This window comes from Bufo gargarizans, chromosome 4 (assembly GCF_014858855.1).
Source record: "Bufo gargarizans isolate SCDJY-AF-19 chromosome 4, ASM1485885v1, whole genome shotgun sequence".
In the NCBI taxonomy this organism is placed as follows: Eukaryota; Metazoa; Chordata; class Amphibia; order Anura; family Bufonidae; genus Bufo; species Bufo gargarizans.
This window is the reverse complement of record NC_058083.1, coordinates 744942-764933: the sequence shown is the minus strand read 5'-3', so window position 1 is coordinate 764933 and position 19992 is coordinate 744942. Positions and strand designations below refer to the sequence as shown.

The window sequence follows — 19992 nt, the reverse complement described above, 5'->3', positions numbered from 1 at the left end:
ACCGAGCCTCTAGGTGCTGAAGCAACGCCCTCATAGCACCTACAGGCTCATTAGCATATTTTGAAAGTGTTTATTTGAAGAGAGCGGCGGCGGGCACGGAGTTATAAAGCGCGCTGTTATGTACCGCTGACATCAGCACATCGCTACAGAATGCTATTTCTCATACATTTACACTTACAGGCTGGTGTCATGGAAGATGTGTGCACACCTTGTACTTGTTCCGCTACTTGCGGGCTGCGCGGGCATGAGTTCAGTCACTTCGGTGCGAAATCCAGTCCTGCGGCGTGTTGATGAGATTTTATTAGGATGTGTTTCTAATATATTGTGTATTGTCACCATGTCTCTCGGTGTCAGGGTAAACCATTGGAGTGGATATCTTCCTGTGTATGTCCTGTCACAGCTGCTGGGCGCAGAGGTCTCCATCGGTGAATGGTCCATGTGCTAAGCACTCGGCTGTGGGCCGAAGGAGACTGATGTGTTCAGCAGAGCAGTGTTTTGTTGGCTGATGTATGGACGCCGGCTAGGGCCCCCGCGCAAGACGCAGATTTATTGGCTTGGCGTGGATACATTTGTTAAGAGAACAATTTAATGAATGGACCGTGCGTTTGTTGTCTCTAGTGCGCCTGATCAGCCGCTGGAGATAATGACGTTGTCCTGTACATGAACATGCATGTGGATCATAGTAACTTTATCTGGTATTGATCACTGAGCGAGGATGGATAAAAATATCTCCAGTGGTAATGGTAGATTATTGTATACATGTGTTTGTTGGCTAGGTTATTCTAAGTGATGGTGTCTTGTCTTCCTATGTCATCACTTCCTGTATATCATCACTTCCTGTATGTCATCACTTCCTGTATGTCATCACTTCCTGCATCCTTGTTATGGCCCAGCCCCTTTTAAACCTTTTGTGAGTAGTTAAAAGAAACAGACTGGGCAGGGGGAAGAGGAGCTCAGCAGAATTCAAGATGGTAACACCCGTGCCTGACTCTGACTGCGGTTGAGGGATTTTTACCTTTCCTTACACAAAGTTTGATGAGAGCGGATTTCAAATATAAATATTTCTACCTCAGATGGCGAGCTTGGAAGGATTCAACAGGTTTTTTCTCGGCACAGCAGGTAAAATGGGAGAGGAATGTAAACTGTAGTTTTGTCTGCTGCGTCAGAGAAAATTTCTGTTTGGTAAAAGAACATTTTTCGCTCTATTTGTGTAAGGATAAGGTAAGTGTTTTCCGTTGTGTGGATTGTACAGAGATTGCACAGAGATTGTACAGAGATTGTGATGTGTGTGCTGAGCAGCACAGAGTATTGTGATTTTTTGTTGTAACTTCTTAACTTTTATGTTACTGTGCTTTTGTAAGAGGCGATTTTATAGAGGTTTATAGAGGCAGCAATTGGTTTTTGTGTTTATACATCAGAGACAGCATTTAGAGAGTATTTTTATATTGTTAGCCTGTAAATCACCCGCAGAGTGGAGATTTTGCTCTGGTTTCGGGGGTGGGGAACAGGGAATATAGAAACTGCTTTGTTTAATTTGGATTTTCTATTGCTGGATTTTGTAGACACTATCTTGATTTCCTTTGTGTCAAGCCATGTGGTTTGTCGGCCATCTTTAATTTCCTTTGTGTGGTGTGTGAGGACATGAGGTTTTGTCGGCCATCTTGGTTAGTTTGCTATGGAAAGCGATTAGGTTGTTTTTGTCCAGAATAATTATCTTGTATTTTTGTACCTTTCTATGTACAGTTTGATTTTGTTTTGATAAGTTTTGTGCTGGATATCGGTGGAGTGTTCGGTTATGGTAAAGCTCAGTGACCAGTCCGATACAGGAATCATTGTGTGAACATTAGTGGCAGTTTAGCGGTGAAATCGTCCTATAGTTGATGATTCTGCTTTATGTTTGTATATCTGTGGCTGTTACACTGAATTGTAGAATTGTTTGGCATAATTAATATGGGTACTACAGTGTAGAAAGGAGGTGCTTGTAGTTATGTGCCAAAAGTATTGGGACAACTCCTAGAGATCGGTACCAGTGTATTTTTTGTAGCAACCATTGTAGTGTTTGTATAGCTGTGCAATGGAAAGTATTTTTAAAGAAGTTGCAAAGTTGAAGGACACGGCGGCCATTCTTCAAGCTATGCAGGGATCTACTGATCCATGGCTGCAGGCTCAGAATTGTGTAGCAAACCTGATCGGTACCAGAAAATTGTGCAAAAGGAAAGGCAAGTATGCTCGGATTTTTGCTGCTGGGTGGATAGCGGATAAATATCAGGAGTCTTGTAGGCTGAAGCTGAGTTTGGAAGGAGAAGTGGAAGATTTAAAAGTGGAAATTGTTAAATTGAGAACCATTGTCCAGCAGGCAGCTGAAGCTAGCGCTGAGTATGAATGTGCTGTGAGGTGTAATACTGAGCTGTGCAAGGAGAATGAATGGTAATCTGAAAGCCTGACGCATGCACAGGGTGCTGTAAGGGAATTGTCTGCTCTCTGCAGGAGGACAGGAGATGAACATTCTCAGTGCTGAGTGCAGCCAGAGGCAGTGAAACAATCATTAGAGAGTAACCAAAAAGCCGTATTTATGGCCTAAATGTGACAGTCACTTATTCTTGTCTAATTCCAGATGTGCAGTATATGAGAGGGTTTTTTCACCCCAGTATGCCAAAGCTGTATTTCTGGACTTGCAGATAGCCTATGCTGGAGCACTATCGTTTCATAAAATGGCTGCCGATTATGTATTGATATTGACTAACTGAAGAAAAAAAAGTTTGTTTTCAGCAGTAGTTGGCTCAGGGCAGGCTTAAAAATATTGTGCACTCACAAAACACATTTGCTGTAGATCGCTGAGTACATAAACCAGTTTGTGATAAGATTTCTCCCTGATCTCTCCCCCACAGCAGCTGCAGCCTCTCCCTACACTAATCCGAGCAGAGTGACAGGAGGCGCTAGGTGACTCCAGCTTAAATAGAGGCTGGGTCACATGCTGCAGTTGGCCAATCACAGCCATGCCAATAGTAGGCATGGCTGTGATGGCCTTTTGGGGCAAGTTGTATGACGCTTGTTGATTGGCTGCTTTTCAGCCTTTCAAAAAGCGCCATAAAATTTGCCGAACACCGAACCCGGGTGCCGAAAACCCTAAAGTTCGGTACGAACCCAAACTTTACAGTTTGGGTTCGCTCAACTCTAATCCTGAGAGACTGGAAGAGCGGCATCAATTGGAGAGATATCCAGTAAATGGCAGAATAGTGAGTGCAGCTCTGGAGTATAATACAGAATATAACTCAAGATCAGTACAGGATAAGTAATATATGTACACAGTGACTGCACCAGCAGAAGAGTGAGCGCAGCTCTGGAGGATAATACAGGATGTAACTCAGGATCAGTACAGAATAAGTAATGTATGTACATAGTGACTGCACCAGCAGAATAATGAGTGCAGCTCTGGAGGATAATACAGGATATAACTCAGGATCAGTACAGGATAAGTAATGTATGTACACAGTGACTGCACCAGCAGAATAGTGAGTGCAGCTCTGGAGCAAAATACAGGATGTAACTCAGGATCAGTACAGGATAAGTAATGTAATGTATGTACACAGTGACTGCACCAGCAGAATAGTGAGTGCAGCTCTGGAGTATAATACAGGATGAAACTGAGGATCAGTACAGAATAAGAACTGTTTGTGCACAGTGACTCCACCAGCAGATTAGTGAGTGCAGCTCTGGAGTATAATACAGGATCTAACTCAGGATCAGTACAGGATAAGTAATGTAATGTATGTATATAGTGACTGTACCAGCAGAATAGTGAGTGCAGCTCTGGAGTATAATACAGGATGTAACTCAGGATCAGTACAGGATAAGTAATATATGTACACAGTGACTGCACCAGCAGAATAGTGAGTGCAGCTCTGGAGTATAATACAGGATGTAACTGAGGATCAGTACAGGATATGTAATGTATGTACACAGTGACTGTACCAGCAGAATAGTGAGTGCAGCTCTGGAGTATAATACAGGATGTAACTCAGGATCAGTACAGGATAAGTAATGTATGTACACAGTGACTGCACCAGCAGAATAGTGAGTGCAGCTCAGGAGTATAATACAGGATGTAACTCAGGATCAGTACAGGTTCTGTATATTATCTATGCACTTAATGGAAATGTTAGTAATGGCAGTAGAAACATAACTTCTATAGGAGCACACAGAACCTTGTGGAGCTCTCATATGATGACACATGAAGTGCTCGCAGGTCCACACTTTGGAACATTAATGTGCTCCTTGCGTTAGTCCTCGCAGTCATGTGATGCAGTTACAGTCCCGATAATTGCCGGGCTGCCTGCCACCAGTGAAGCTGAATTTACCTCTGAGATGTGTTTGTGGTAAAGCAGGTTCTGGCAGATAAGGTGAAGCTGGTCATGTAACCATACAGCTGTCAGATTCCTTCACCAGGTGCCAAATCCTGTCTAATAATGAGCTCCATCTACTTGTTGGGTTTGGTTTCTAATGAACTTACCCTCCATGGGTTTTATGCATTCTCTGGCGCACTGAATCCTGCAGCACTTTTGTTTTCGAGGACAGTCATCGTCCAAGTTGCACCGATCAGTAGTAATTGTAGGAGGACACTTTGCTAATAGATCTAGGGGACATTTTCCAGGTTTCTCTGTAAATAAAGAAGTTGATGTGTCACAAACGTATCAGGTAGTTACATATAGCCTCTTATAAACCAGATTCAAAAAGTGACAAATATCAGTAATAAACACTTTGGTCGAATGATCCCGTCTGTGACCGGCTTTGTTCTTGGTGGAAAGATTGTCCTTGTGTTGACAGAACTGTCTAATTCAGAAGGATCAGAGGCATAACCAGGGGCGTTGCTGGGGTCTGAGAACATCCGGGGCTCAAGCCCACTGAGTGGAAATTTGCATAATAGTAGGCATGGTTGTGATGGCTTTTTGGGGCAAGTTGTATGACGCTTGTTGATTGGCTGCTTTACAGCCTTTCAAAAAGCGCCATAAAAATCGCCGAACACCGCCGAAAACCCAAAAGTTCGGTACGAACCCAAACTTTACAGTTCGGGTTCGCTCAACTCTAATCCTGAGAGACTGGAAGAGCGGCATCAGTGAGAGAGATATCCAGTAAATGGCAGAATAGTGAGTGCAGCTCTGGAGTATAATACAGGATGTAACTAAATGATTTTCCTATTCCATGACGTAAAGTCATAGTTTTATTAAAGACACGGAGGCGAGTATTGCTATCTCCTTCTTTACTTTTCCACCAATAGCAGCAAAGAAGAAATTTACATAATCATAACAATAAGGGACCCTCCCCTGACAGATCCTATAATAAGCAGTGTCCTCTTCAGTTTCTTCCTCTTTCTTTGTAACCGCGACACCAACTGCATAACCGTAACTGGAACTGGACCCGAGAACGACAAACAATCTGGTCCATCACACTGTAGAATTCAAGCCAACATGGCTAACACCTCAGGAAACCGTGGACAACGTAGAAGTCCATACGCCGTGGAACCTTCAACCTGAAGCAGAGCAAATAATATAGCCAGTGTAAGAGTCAGGCAGAAACTGAACAAGATTGACCCTGGAAACGGTCGTACATTATAAGGTCGCTGAAAACAGAACCATAAACAGTCATTTAGTTTTACAGCAAGACACGGATGCAAGTTCAAAGCTGATCAATAATAGAAGAAAACACATGAGGGGGCGGTCGAAAATAAAATTCTCTAAACGTTGTGGCCCTAGACCAGTCAGCCAAACGCCAAATGTCCTCCAAACGAGCCCCCGAAACAGCCAGGGCAGTGGCAGCCGCGCCCCTGGCCAAATGAGTGGTAAAGACCGCCGTATCAATCCCCAAAAGGGACATGACCCACTTCATCCAACGCGCCAAAGTGGGACTAGTCACCGGGCCAAAAGGATAGCGAATAGAGAGGAATAGTTGTGGGATGTCCGCAGAGCGGTGAGTCTGAGTGCGCAACTCATATTCCCGCAAGCAGGCCACAGGACAAAGTGCCGGGGAAGACGGGAAACGGGGATAAGACACAGACCGAATATTGGTCTTGGTGCGCCGCGTAATGTGAAATGTGACGCCCTCGGGAGTAAAGGATCTCGCATCATGATCCAAAGCCCTGACATCGGAAACCCTCTTACAGGAAATGAGGCAAAAGAGGGTCAGCAACTTGGCTGACAGCTGACGGAGGGAAAGAGCCGCGTTTTCAGGCCACGCAGAGAAGAAAGAAAGGACCAGGGAAACGTCCCACGTAGTGGTGAAGCATGGCCGAGGAGGCCGAGCCAAGCGTGAGGCACGCAGAAGGCGTGACACCAAAGGGTGTTGACCCGCCGGAACACCATCAAAACCCTGATGAGTAGAAGAGATCGCTGAACGGAACAAATTAATGGTCCTATAAGCTTTTCCTGCCTCAAAAAGAGACAAAGGAATTGTAATAAATGGGTCACAGGCGCCGAAATGGGATCCAGGTCCCGTTCCAGGCACCAGCTAACCCAAGATCCCCAAGCTGCCCGGTAAGACTTTCTGGTGCCGGGAGCCCAAGTGTTGTCCAGGAGGCGTCTAGTTGCCTCCGAAATTCCCTCAACCTCTCCGGGAGTTTTGAGAGTCGGCACGCCAGAAGTTGAAGGGATCCGTCGACCAGCAGGGGATGTGGAGCACCCAGAGGGTCCTGGAGGAGATCCGTCCGATCCGGAAGAAGGAGAGTTACATCCACCAGGAGGATCGGATACCAGGCTTGAGTCCCCCAGAAGGGGATCACCACCACCAATTCCGCAATCTGACGACGAGTCTGTAGCAGCATCCTCGGTATCATGGCAAAAGATGGAAACGCGTAATGTAGAGCTGACGACCAGTCCTGGAGAAACGCGTCCACCGCCTCCGGATCCGGGCGCCAGCTGAAGATCCTGGGAAGGTGAGTATTGAGCCGTGACGCAAAGAGGTCTATGGCGCAAGGACCCCAGGTGTCCGAGATCGTGGAGAACATCTCCGATGCAAGCCTCCAGTCGCTGCCGTCCGTGAAGCATCTGGAACTCCGATCCGCTCGGTAGTTGTGTAGACCCGGAAGGTACTCCGCTTGTATCATGATGTCCCTGGAAAAACAGTAGGACCAGAACTCTTTCACCAGTCGGGCCAAGGTAGCCAATTGGGTGCCGCCCAGGTGATTGACATAGCGGACTGCCGACACATTGTCCATGCGTAATCGGATGCATGCATGTGCGATGCCATTGGTAAAATTCCGGATGGCAAACGAGCCCGCCAGGAGTTCCAGAGCGTTGATGTGAAGTTGGGTCTCGGCCTTCGACCATCGACCCCCTGTGGAAATACCCTCGCAGTGGGCCCCCCAGCCTTGGAGACTCGCGTCCGACTCAACCGTAAATTCTGGTTGAAATCCGAAGATTGCTCTGCCGTTCCAGGCTTCCAAGTTGCATATCCACCAACAAAGTTCCTCCCGTGCTTCCTGGTCCAGAACCACCACGTCCGCGAACGAGGCCCCGGCACGAAGGTGGGCAAACTTCAGGCGCTGTAGGGCCCGATAATGGAGAGGAGCGGGGAACACCGCCTGGATAGAGGAGGCCAGCAGGCCAATGATGCAAGCCAGGTGGCGTAGGGATAGGGAGGTAGCTGAGAGGGCATGTCTCAACTCCTTGCGTATTGTCCGCAACTACTCTGACGGAAGACTGAGAGACTCCGCAACAGAGTCCACCGTGAAGCCCAGGAACTCCATCCATCGAGACGGCGTGAGGCACGGTTTCTCGGGGTTGAGCAGAAATCCAAGAGCCGTAAGTAGGTTTGAGGTCCACAGAAGGTGTTGTAGCAGCGTCGACTGACATTGATGCATAATGAGGATGTCGTCTAGATAGATGACTAGACACACACCCCGACTCCGTAATCAGGCCATGACCGGGCGCAGAAGCTTGGTAAAGCACCAAGGCGCCGAAGAAAGGCTGAACTGCAGACAAGTGAAGCGCCACACTTTGCCCCTCCACAGGAAGCACAGAAGATCCCTGGACGAAGAGGCAATTGGGACCGTCAGATAGGCATCCTTGAGGTCCAGCTTCACCATCCAGTCCCCCGAAATCAGCAAGTCCCGAAGGAGGTGAATTCCCTCCATCTTGAAGTGGCGATAGCGCACCACAGAGTTCAGGGCACGGAGATTTATCACCGGACGCATTTGTCCACCCTTTTTCTGCACTAGAAAAATGTTGCTGCGTACACCCTCCGGAGTAGGAGGGGCCCTTTCTATCGCCATTTTTTGAAAAAGGGAATACAGTTCTAAATCCACGAGCACCCTGTCTGGTAATGCCAGAGGAAGTGGTGGGGTAGAAGGGGTAAGATCTGGCGATTCCGTAAGTTCTATGTGGAACCCCTGCACAGTGGTCAGCACCCATGGGTCTGATGTAATGCTGGACCAAACGTGGGAACAAAGACGGAGTCTGCCCCCGACACAAGGAACCAAAGAAGTCCCCACTGGGGAAAGACTTACCGAAGGATTTTCGGAAATTCAGATTCCCTCTAACGGATTTTGAACGCCATTGGCCGCCTCTGGCCGGGAAGAATGGAGGAGGATTCCTTTGGTCCTGGAAGGGTGGTCTTTGGGTGAAGGAGCCTCTGCCCGAGCTGCGGGCCTGGAAACTTGAACGGCCGGACAGACGACCCCTACCACTGCCGGCCCTAGTGGAGACCCGTCCCTGAAAAACCCTACGCATGGAGGACTGGGCCTTGTCCAGGGCAGCAAATGCTCCCACATATCTGCTGAGGTCCTTGATAAAGGAATGCCCAAAAAGCAGACCCTGTGCATCCTTACCTGCCTCAGTAAGTGCCAGGTTGGCCAGTTTAGGATCTATTTTGAATAGTATGGCTTTACGCCGTTCAATGGCCAGGGAGGAGTTGGTGCTGCCCGCAATACAAATGGCTCTCTGTATCCAGCCAGTAAGCTCCTCCGGATCTATCGGAGGGCCGTCCACTCTGGCCGATTCGGCCATTTCAAAAATGTTGGCAAGGGGGCCAAAAATGTCAAGGAGCTTGTCCTGGCAGCTCTTAATTGCCGAATCCAATCCCTTACGGGGGTTCCAGCCAGAACTGTGTCATCTTGGGATCCACTGCCGGCGTTTCACAGACCTTGTTGGGGATCAGTGGTCTGGGGCACTCAGATCTGAGCTTGCTGCGCGCCTCTTTGCTCAGAGGACGGCGCACCCAATGCTCTAAATAATCGCTCACATGAGCTATCGGCAGCCACTCCGCTGACCTAGGGTGGTGGAGGGCATCAGGGTCGAATAAGGGGGTGCCAGAGGGATCCACCAGGGTAGATGCCGCATTAGGGGCGGTGGAGGCAGGACCCATAGACCCAGAGGTGGAAGGCCTAGGGCCAGTAGTGCCTGGAATATCATATTCCATCTCCTCCTCGGAATGGCAGTTCGCCTCCGCATTAGCCTCCGTATCAGAATCCATTTTTGATTCGACATCGCTATTTTGTGCTCTAGCACATTTCCACGTGCGCGCCCTTTCTGCCTGGCGCGGCAAGGCTCTTTTGCGTGATCTATGCACGCTATCAAGGGTGGCTGAATTCACACCAGTCAGGTTCTCCTGTATATTAGGAGTATCATAAACGGCAGGCTGCGGATGAGGTATAGCAGGCGTCTGACTAGAGGGGCCAGAGGCATGGGCAGACAAAGCCTGGGAGATGGTCTGGGATAACATGGATGACATGGATCCCATGGCTTAAATTATTGCGCTAGATACTGAGAGCTGCAACTCCAAGGCCTGTGCATTCATCTCAGACCTTCTGGGCTCCCCAGATGGAGGGGGGGTAGGCCCAGATGGGGATCGGTCGGATGACATGCTTGGTCTATGCAGATAATAATGATAAATAATAATGATAAATAATAAATCAGGTCTACAGCTGCAGGTAACCTAAGGGGAAGCTAAAATGGCAAGTGCTAGCCTAACAACCCTCCAACTAACCAAAACGAGGGGTTAATCACCCCAGGAGCCGCAGAGAGGAGCCGAAATCCCGTGAGAACATGCGCGGGAGCTCCCAAAATGGCCGCCGAGATCTCGCGACCAGCGGGAAATAAGCAGAGCCGGCGCCGGAGAGAGATGGTGAACGGAGCACCAAGTAGAGGAGAGCAAAGAGTGGAGGAACACCTCCGGACGCCGGAGCAGGCCGCAGGTAACGGACAGAATAAGTGTGGGAAACCGGAAGCCCATAATCGCAAACGGAAAATAATACAGGGAAAAACAAAATGGGTAACAATAAGAAAAAAGTGGGGGGAGAACCCCCAAGCGAGAGAAAGGGCCCTAGAATGAATCCATAAGATATGAAGGCCTAGAACAATATACAAATATATATAAGGGGAATAAACTCCATTAGGAGACACAGTCTGACATCCAGTAGTCTGAGCAAGCAGAAGCTCCGAGCTTAACCCTTAAATCACAGCAATCAGGCCACAAGAATATACTGAAATAGCTGTTACTTATCTTGGTGGAAGCAGCAAAGAAAAAGGAAGTTACTGAAGAGGACACTGCTTATTATAGGATCTGTCAGGGGAGGGGCCTTTATTGTTATGATTATGTAAATTTCTTTGTTGCTGCTATTGGTGGAAAGTAAAGTAGGAGAAAGCAATATGAGCCTCCGTGTCTGGCTGTAAAACTCAGGATCAGTACAGGATAAGTAATGTATGTACACAGTGACTCCACCAGCAGAATAGTGAGTGCAGCTCTGGAGTATAATACAGGATGTAACTCAGGATCAGTACAGGATAAGTAATGTAATGTATGTACACAGTGACTGCACCAGCAGAATAGTGAGTGCAGCTCTGGAGTATAATACAGGATGTAACTCAGGATCAGTACAGGATAAGTAATGTAATGTATGTACACAGTGACTGCACCAGCAGAATAGTGAGTGCAGCTCTGGAGTATAATACAGGATGTAACTCAGGATCAGTACAGGATAAGTAATGTAATGTATGTACACAGTGACTGCACCAGCAGAATAGTGAGTGCAGCTCTGGAGTATAATACAGGATGTAACTCAGGATCAGTACAGGATAAGTAATGTAATGTATGTACACAGTGACTCCACCAGCAGAATAGTGAGTGCAGCTCTGGAGTATAATACAGGATGTAACTCAGGATCAGTACAGGATAAGTAATGTAATATATGTACACAGTGACTGCACCAGCAGAATAGTGAGTGCAGCTCTGGAGTATAATACAGGATGTAACTCAGGATCAGTACAGGATAAGTAATGTAATGTATGTACACAGTGACTGCACCAGCAGAATAGTGAGTGCAGCTCTGGAGTATAATACAGGATGTAACTCAGGATCAGTACAGGATAAGTAATGTAATGTATGTACACAGTGACTGCACCAGCAGAATAGTGAGTGCAGCTCTGGGGTATAATACAGGATGTAACTCAGGATCAGTACAGGATAAGTAATGTATGTACACAGTGACTGCACCAGCAGAATAGTGAGTGCAGCTCTGGAGTATAATACAGGATGTAACTCAGGATCAGTACAGGATAAGTAAAGTATGTAAACAGTGACTGCACCAGCAGAATAGTGAGTGCAGCTCTGGAGGATAATACAGGATGAAACTGAGGATCAGTACAGAGTAAGTACTGTTTGTGCACAGTGACTCCACCAGTAGAATAGTGAGTGCAGCTCTGGAGTATAATGCAGGATATAACTCAGGATCAGTACAGGTTCTGTATATTATCTATGTACTTAATGGAAATGTATGTAATGGCAGTAGAAACATTCCTTCTAGAGGAGCACACAGAACCTTGTGGAGCTCTCATATGATGACACATGAAGTGCTCACAGGTCCACACTTTGGAACATAGGTGCACTGAGTCCTGCAGCACTTTTCTTTTCCAGGACAGTCATCGTCCAAGTTGCACTTATCAGCAAGGAGGACACTTTGCTAATGGATCTAGGGGACATTTTCCAGGTTTCTCTGTAAATAAAGAAGTTGATGTGTCACACACGTATCAGGTAGTTACATGTCGCCTCTTATAAACCAGATTCAAAAAGTGACAAATATCAGTAATAAACACTTTGGTCGAATGATCCCGTCTGTGACCGGCTTTGTTCTTGGTGGAAAGATTGTCCTTGTGTTGACAGAACTGTCCATTCAGAAGGATCAGAGGCATAACCTGGGGCGTTGCTGGGGTCTGAGAACATCCGGGGCTCAAGCCCACTGAGTGGAAATTTGCATAATAAGAATTAACATACAAGCCAACGCACTTAAAGGGTTTCTGTCATGAGAAATAGCGTTCTGTAGCGATGGGCTGATGTCAGCGGTACATAACAGTGCGCTTTATAACTCCCTGCCCGCCGCCGCTCTCTTCAAATAAACACTTTCAAAATATGCTAATGAGCCTGTAGGTGCTATGGGGGCGTTGCTTCAGCACCTAGAGGCTCGGTCTACTCACCCTTTGGCACGCCCAGGTCCAGTTAATTGACTGGCAAGTTCTCCTCTTCGTCCAGTAAATTCCGCACCTACGCCATCCCGAACACTAAACGGCAGTAGGAGTGCGTCCGTCACTCTCTGCGCCAAATACTAAACGGGACGGCGCAGGTGTGGGATTTACTGGACAAAGAGGAGAACTCGCCAGTCATTCAACTGGACCTGGGCGTGCCAAAGGGTGAGTAGACCGAGCCTCTAGGTGCTGAAGCAACCCCCTCATAGCACCTAGAGGCTCATTAGCATATTTATTTTAAAAGTCTTTATAAAGGGAGTTATTAAGCGCACTGTTATGTACCGCTGACATCAGCCATCGCTACAGAACGCTATTTCTCATGACAGAAACCCTTTAATTACAGGTTTTATCTCTATGGAGGTTCCGGAGATGGCTGTGTACAGCAACCGGCTGTCTCTGGCACTCCGATAGAAAAGAATAGAGGAATTGTGCACATTTCTGACCAGCCACTCCGTCCATTTCAGGTGGGCTTCACAGGATACAGAGCCTCCATTATCGTGCTCTGAGGAGGGGGGTTAGAGAACCCATAGGACCCTCACCAATCCAATAGTGGATAGGGGACTACTTTCTTTAACTGGAAATTGGAATAATCCTTTGATGCTGAAATAAAATTTGTAAAAATAATAATGTAAAGGTGCATTTTGTGTCCCTCGCCAACTCTGCGTACAATTATCGGGAAGGAACAGTTCCGTCCTGATAACTGTCTGCTGCTTGTTAGTGGAGGGGAAGAACTACATTTACACTTACAGGCTGGTGTCATGGAAGATGTGTGCACACCTTGTACTTGTTCCGCTACTTGCGGGCTGCGCGGTCATGAGTTCAGTCACTTCGGTGCGCAATCCTGTCCTGCGGCGCGTTGTGGAAATTTTATTAGGATGTGTTTCTAATATATTGTGTATTGTCATCATGTCTCTCAGTGTCAGTGTAAACCATTGGAGTGGACATCTTCCCGTGTATGTCCTGTCACAGCTGCTGGGCGCAGAGGTCTCCGTCGGCGAATGGTCCATGTGCTAAGCACTGGGCTGTGGGCCGGGGGAGACTGATGTGTTCAGCAGAGCAGGGTTTTGTTGGCTGATGTATGGACGCCGGCTAGGGCCCCCGTGCAAGACGCAGATTTATTGGCTTGGCGTTGATGCATTTGTTAAGAGAACAATATATAAAAGGAACGTGCGTTTGTTGTCTTTAGTGCGCCTGATCAGCCGCTGGAGATAATGACGCTGTCCTGTAAATAAACCTGCAGGAGGATCATAGTAATTTTATCTGGTATTGATCACTGAGCGAGGATGGATAAAAATATCTCCAGTGGTAATGGTAGATTATTGTATACATGTGTTTGTTCTCTAGGTTATTCTAAGTGATGGTGTCTTGTCTTCCTATGTCATCACTTCCTGTATGTCATCACTTCCTGTATGTCATCACTTCCTGTGTCATCACTTCCTGCATCCTTGTTATGGGCCAGCCCGTTTTACACCTTTTGTTAGTAGTTAAAAGAAACAGACTGGGCAGGGGGAAGAGGAGCTCAGCAGAATTCAAGATGGTAACACCCGTGCCTGACTCTGACTGCGGTTGAGGGATTTTTACCTTTCCTTACACAAAGTTTGATGAGAGCGGATTTCAATTATTAATATTTCTACCTCAGATGGCGAGCTTGGAAGGATTCAACAGGTTTTTTCTCGGCACAGCAGGTAAAATGGAAGAGGAATGTAAACTGTAGTTTTGTCTGCTGCGTCAGAGAAAATATCTGCTTGTTAAAAGAACATTTTACGCTCTATTTGTGTAAGGATAAGGTAAGTGTTTTCCGTTGTGTGGATTGTACAGAGATTGTACAGAGATTGTACAGAGATTGTACAGAGATTGTGATGTGCTTGCTGAGCAGCACAGAGTATTGTGTTTTTTGTTGTAACTTCTTAACTTTTATGTTACTGTGATTTTGTAAGAGGCGATTTTATAGAGGTTTATAGAGGCAGCAATTGGTTTTAGTGTTTATACATCAGGGACAGCATTTAGAGAGTATTTTTATATTGTTAGCCTGTAAATCACCCGCAGAGTGGAGATTTTGCTCTGGTTTCGGGGGTGGGGAACAGGGAATATAGAAACTGCTTTGTTTAATTTGGATTTTCTATTGCTGGATTTTGTAGACACTATCTTGATTTCCTTTGTGTCAAGCCATGTGGTTTGTCGGCCATCTTTAATTTCCTTTGTGTGGTGTGTGAGGACATGAGGCTTTGTCGGCCATCTTGGTTAGTTTGCTATGGAAAGCGATTTGTTGTTTTTGTCCAGAATAATTATCTTGTATTTTGTTCTATGTACAGTTTGATTCTGTTTTGATAAGTTTTGTGCTGGATATCGGTGGAGTGTTCGGTTATGTTATAGCTCAGTGACCAGTCTGATACAGGGATCATTGTGTGAGCATTAGTGGCAGTTAAGTGGTTAAATCGTCCTATAGTTGATGATTCTGCTTAATGTTTGTATATCTGTGGCTGTTACACTGTATTGTAGACTTGTTTGGCATAATTAATACGGGTACTACAGTGTAGAAAGGAGGTGCTTGTAGTTCTGTGCCAAAAGTATTGGGACAACTCCTAGAGATCGGTACCAGTGTATTTTTTGTAGCAACCATTGTGGTGTTTGTTTCTTGTGCAATGGAAAGTATTTTTAAAGAAGTTGCAAAGTTGAAGGACACGGCGGCCATTCTTCAGGCTATGCAGGGATCTACTGATCCATGGCTGCAGGCTCAGAATTGTGTAGCAAACCTGATCGGTACCAGAAAATGGTGCAAAAGGAAAGGCAAGTATGCTCGGATTTTTGCTGCTGGGTGGATAGCGGATAAATATCAGGAGTCCTGTAGGCTGAAGCTGAGTTTGGAAGGAGAAGTGAAAATTTAAAAGTGGAAATTGTTAAATTGAGATCTCTTGTCCAGCAGGCAGCTGAAGCTAGCACTGAGTATGAATGTGCTGTGCGGTGTAATACTGAGCTGCGCAAGGAGAATGAATGGTAATCTGAAAGCCTGACGCATGCACAGGGTGCTGTAAGGGAATTGTCTGCTCTCTGCAGGAGGACAGGAGATGAGCATTCTCAGTGCAGCCAGAGGCAGTGAAACAATCATTAGAGAGTAACCAAAAAGCCGTATTTATGGCCTAAATGTGACAGTCACTTATGGACGTGTAATCCCAGATGTGCAGTATATTAGAGGGTTTTTTCACCCCAGTATGCCAAAGCTGTATTTCTGGACTTGCAGACCTGCAGATAGCCTGTGCTGGTGCTCTATCGTTGCATAAAATGGCTGCCGATTATGTATTGATATTGACTAACTGAAGAAAAAAAAGTTTGTTTTCAGTAGTAGTTGGCTCAGGGCAGGCTTAAAAATATTGTGCACTGCACCCACAAAACACATTTGCTGTAGATCGCTGAGTACATAAACCAGTTTTTGATAAGATCTCTCCCCCACAGCAGCTGCAGCCTCTCCTTACACTAATCCGAGCAGAGTGATGGGCGGCGCTAGGTGACTCCAGCTTAAATAGAGGCTGGGTCACATGCTGCAGTTGGCCAATCACAGCCATGCCAATAGTAGGCATGGCTGTGATGGCCTTTTGGGGCAAGTTGTATGACGCTTGTTGATTGGCTGCTTTTCAGCCTTTCAAAAAGCGCCATAAAATTTGCCGAACACCGAACCCGGGTGCCGAAAACCCTAAAGTTCGGTACGAACCCAAACTTTACAGTTCGGGTTCGCTCAACTCTAATCCTGAGAGACTGGAAGAGCGGCATCAATTGGAGAGATATCCAGTAAATGGCAGAATAGTGAGTGCAGCTCTGGAGTATAATACAGAATATAACTCAAGATCAGTACAGGATAAGTAATATATGTACACAGTGACTGCACCAGCAGAAGAGTGAGCGCAGCTCTGGAGGATAATACAGGATGTAACTCAGGATCAGTACAGAATAAGTAATGTAATGTATGTACCCAGTGACTGAACCAGCAGAATAGTGAGTACAGCTCTGGAGTATAATACAGTATGTAACTCAGGAACAGTACAGGATAAGTAATGTAATGTATGTACATAGTGACTGCACCAGCAGAATAATGAGTGCAGCTCTGGAGTATAATACAGGATATAACTCAGGATCAGTACAGGATAAGTAATGTATGTACACAGTGACTGCACCAGCAGAAGAGTGAGCGCAGCTCTGGAGTATAATACAGGATGTAACTCAGGATCAGTACAGGATAAGTAATGTAATGTATGTACACAGTGACTGCACCAGCAGAATAGTGAGTGCAGCTCTGGAGTATAATACAGGATGAAACTGAGGATCAGTACAGAATAAGAACTGTTTGTGCACAGTGACTCCACCAGCAGATTAGTGAGTGCAGCTCTGGAGTATAATACAGGATCTAACTCAGGATCAGTACAGGATAAGTAATGTATTGACACAATGACTGCACCAGCAGAATAGTGAGTGCAGCTCTGGAGTATAATACAGGATGTAACTCAGGATCAGTACAGGATAAGTAATGTAATGTATGTATATAGTGACTGTACCAGCAGAATAGTGAGTGCAGCTCTGGAGTATAATACAGGATGTAACTCAGGATCAGTACAGGATAAGTAATGTAATGTATGTACACAGTGACTGCACCAGCAGAATAGTGAGTGCAGCTCTGGAGTATAATACAGGATGTAACTGAGGATCAGTACAGGATATGTAATGTATGTACACAGTGACTGTACCAGCAGAATAGTGAGTGCAGCTCTGGAGTATAATACAGGATGTAACTCAGCATCAGTACAGGATAAGTAATGTAATGTATGTACACAGTGACTGCACCAGCAGAATAGTGAGTGCAGCTCTGGAGTATAATACAGGATGTAACTCAGGATCAGTACAGGATAAGTAATGTATGTACACAGTGACTGCACCAGCAGAATAGTGAGTGCAGCTCTGGAGTATAATACAGGATGTAACTCAGGATCAGTACAGGATAAGTAATGTATGTACACAGTGACTGCACCAGCAGAATAGTGAGTGCAGCTCTGGGGTATAATACAGGATGTAACTCAGGATCAGTACAGGTACTGTATAATATCTATGTATCTAATGGAAATGTATGTAATGGCAGTAGAAACATTACTTCTAGAGAACACACAGAACCTTGTGGAGCTCTCATATGATGACACATGAAGTGCTCACAGGTCCACACTTTGGAACATTAATGTGCTCCTTGCGTTAGTCCTCACAGTCATGTGATGCAGTTACAGTCCTGATAATTGCCGGGCTGCCTGCCACCAGTGAAGCTGAATTTACCTCTGAGATGTGTTTGTGGTAAAGCAGATTTTGGCAGATCAGGTGGAGCTGGTCATGTAACCATACAGCTGTCAGATTCCTTCACCAGGTGCCAAATCTTGTCTAATAATGAGCTCCATCTACTTGTTGGGTTTGGTTTCTAATGAACTTACCCTCCATGGGTTTTATGCATTCTCTGGCGCCCCGAACCCTGCAGCACTTTTGTTTTCGAGGACAGTCATCGTCCAAGTTGCACTCATCAGTAGTAATTGTAGGAGGACACTTTGCTAATAGATCTAGGGGACATTTTCCAGGTTTCTCTGTAAATAAAGAAGTTGATGTGTCACAAACGTATCAGGTAGTTACATGTGGCCTCTTATAAACCAGATTCAAAAAGTGACAAATATCAGTAATAAACACTTTGGTCGAATGATCCCGTCTGTGACCGGCTTTGTTCTTGGTGGAAAGATTGTCCTTGTGTTGACAGAACTGTCTCATTCAGAAGGATCAGAGGCATAACCAGGGGCGTTGCTGGGGTCTGAGAACATCCGGGGCTCAAGCCCACTGAGTGGAAATTTGCATAATAGTAGGCATGGTTGTGATGGCCTTTTGGGGCAAGTTGTATGACGCTTGTTGATTGGCTGCTTTACAGCCTTTCAAAAAGCGCCATAAAAATCGCCGAACACCGCCGAAAACCCTAAAGTTCGGTACGAACCCAAACTTTACAGTTCGGGTTCGCTCAACTCTAATCCTGAGAGACTGGAAGAGCGGCATCAGTGAGAGAGATATCCAGTAAATGGCAGAATAGTGAGTGCAGCTCTGGAGTATAATACAGAATATAACTCAGGATCAGTACAGGATAAGTAATGTAATGTATGTACACAGTGACTGCACCAGCAGAATAATGAGTGCAGCTCTGGAGTATAATACAGGATGTAACTAAATGATTTTCCTATTCCATGACGTAAAGTCATAGTTTTATTAAAGACACGGAGGCGAGTATTGCTATCTCCTTCTTTACTTTTCCACCAATAGCAGCAAAGAAGAAATTTACATAATCATAACAATAAGGGACCCTCCCCTGACAGATCCTATAATAAGCAGTGTCCTCTTCAGTTTCTTCCTCTTTCTTTGTAACCGCGACACCAACTGCATAACCGTAACTGGAACTGGAAACTGGAACTGGACCCGAGAACGACAAACAATCTGGTCCATCACACTGTAGAATTCAAGCCAACATGGCTAACACCTCAGGAAACCGTGGACAACGTAGAAGTCCATACGCCGTGGAACCTTCAACCTGAAACAGAGCAAATAATATAGCCAGTGTAAGAGTCAGGCAGAAACTGAACAAGATTGACCCTGGAAACGGTCGTACATTATAAGGTCGCTGAAAACAGAACCATAAACAGTCATTTAGTTTTACAGCAAGATACGGATGCAAGTTCAAAGCTGATCAATAATAGAAGAAAACACATGAGGGGCGGTCGAAAATAAAATTCTCTAAACGTCGTGGCCCTAGACCAGTCAGCCAAACGCCAAATGTCCTCCAAACGAGCCCCCGAAACAGCCAGGGCAGTGGCAGCCGCGCCCCTGGCCAAATGAGTGGTAAAGACCGCCGTATCAATCCCCGAAAGGGACATGACCCACTTCATCCAACGCGCCAAAGTGGGACTAGTCACCGGGTTAAAAGGATAGCGAATAGAGAGGAATAGTTGTGGGATGTCCGCAGAGCGGTGAGTCTGAGTGCGCAACTCATATTCCCGCAAGCAGGCCACAGGACAAAGTGCCGGGGAAGACGGGAAACGGGGATAAGACACAGACCGAATATTGGTCTTGGTGCGCCGCGTAATGTGAAATGTGACGCCCTCGGGAGTAAAGGATCTCGCATCATGATCCAAAGCCCTGACATCGGAAACCCTCTTACAGGAAATGAGGCAAAAGAGGGTCAGCAACTTGGCTGACAGCTGACGGAGGGAAAGAGCCGCGTTTTCAGGCCACGCAGAGAAGAAAGAAAGGACCAGGGAAACGTCCCACGTAGTGGTGAAGCATGGCCGAGGAGGCCGAGCCAAGCGTGAGCCACGCAGAAGGCGTGACACCAAAGGGTGTTGACCCGCCGGAACACCATCAAAACCCTGATGAGTAGAAGAGATCGCTGAACGGAACAAATTAATGGTCCTATAAGCTTTTCCTGCCTCAA

The 19992-nt window shown here is 46.2% G+C and overlaps 1 protein-coding gene across 4 annotated transcripts in view; it reads right to left on the bottom strand.

The window, feature by feature from the left end:
- Positions 1 to 19992, bottom strand: part of LOC122936169 (perlwapin-like) — a 72681-nt gene that overhangs the window by 6979 nt on the left and 45710 nt on the right. For 3 of the 4 annotated variants that reach the window (XM_044292237.1, XM_044292240.1, XM_044292239.1), the window contains 2 exons: positions 17966 to 18112; positions 4511 to 4657 (listed from right to left, as the gene is read on the bottom strand). In XM_044292237.1, the coding sequence (XP_044148172.1) occupies positions 4511 to 4657; positions 17966 to 18112 (294 nt within the window). The remainder of the gene's footprint in view (positions 1 to 4510; positions 4658 to 17965; positions 18113 to 19992) is intronic. The other variant, XM_044292238.1, reaches the window with a different exon arrangement.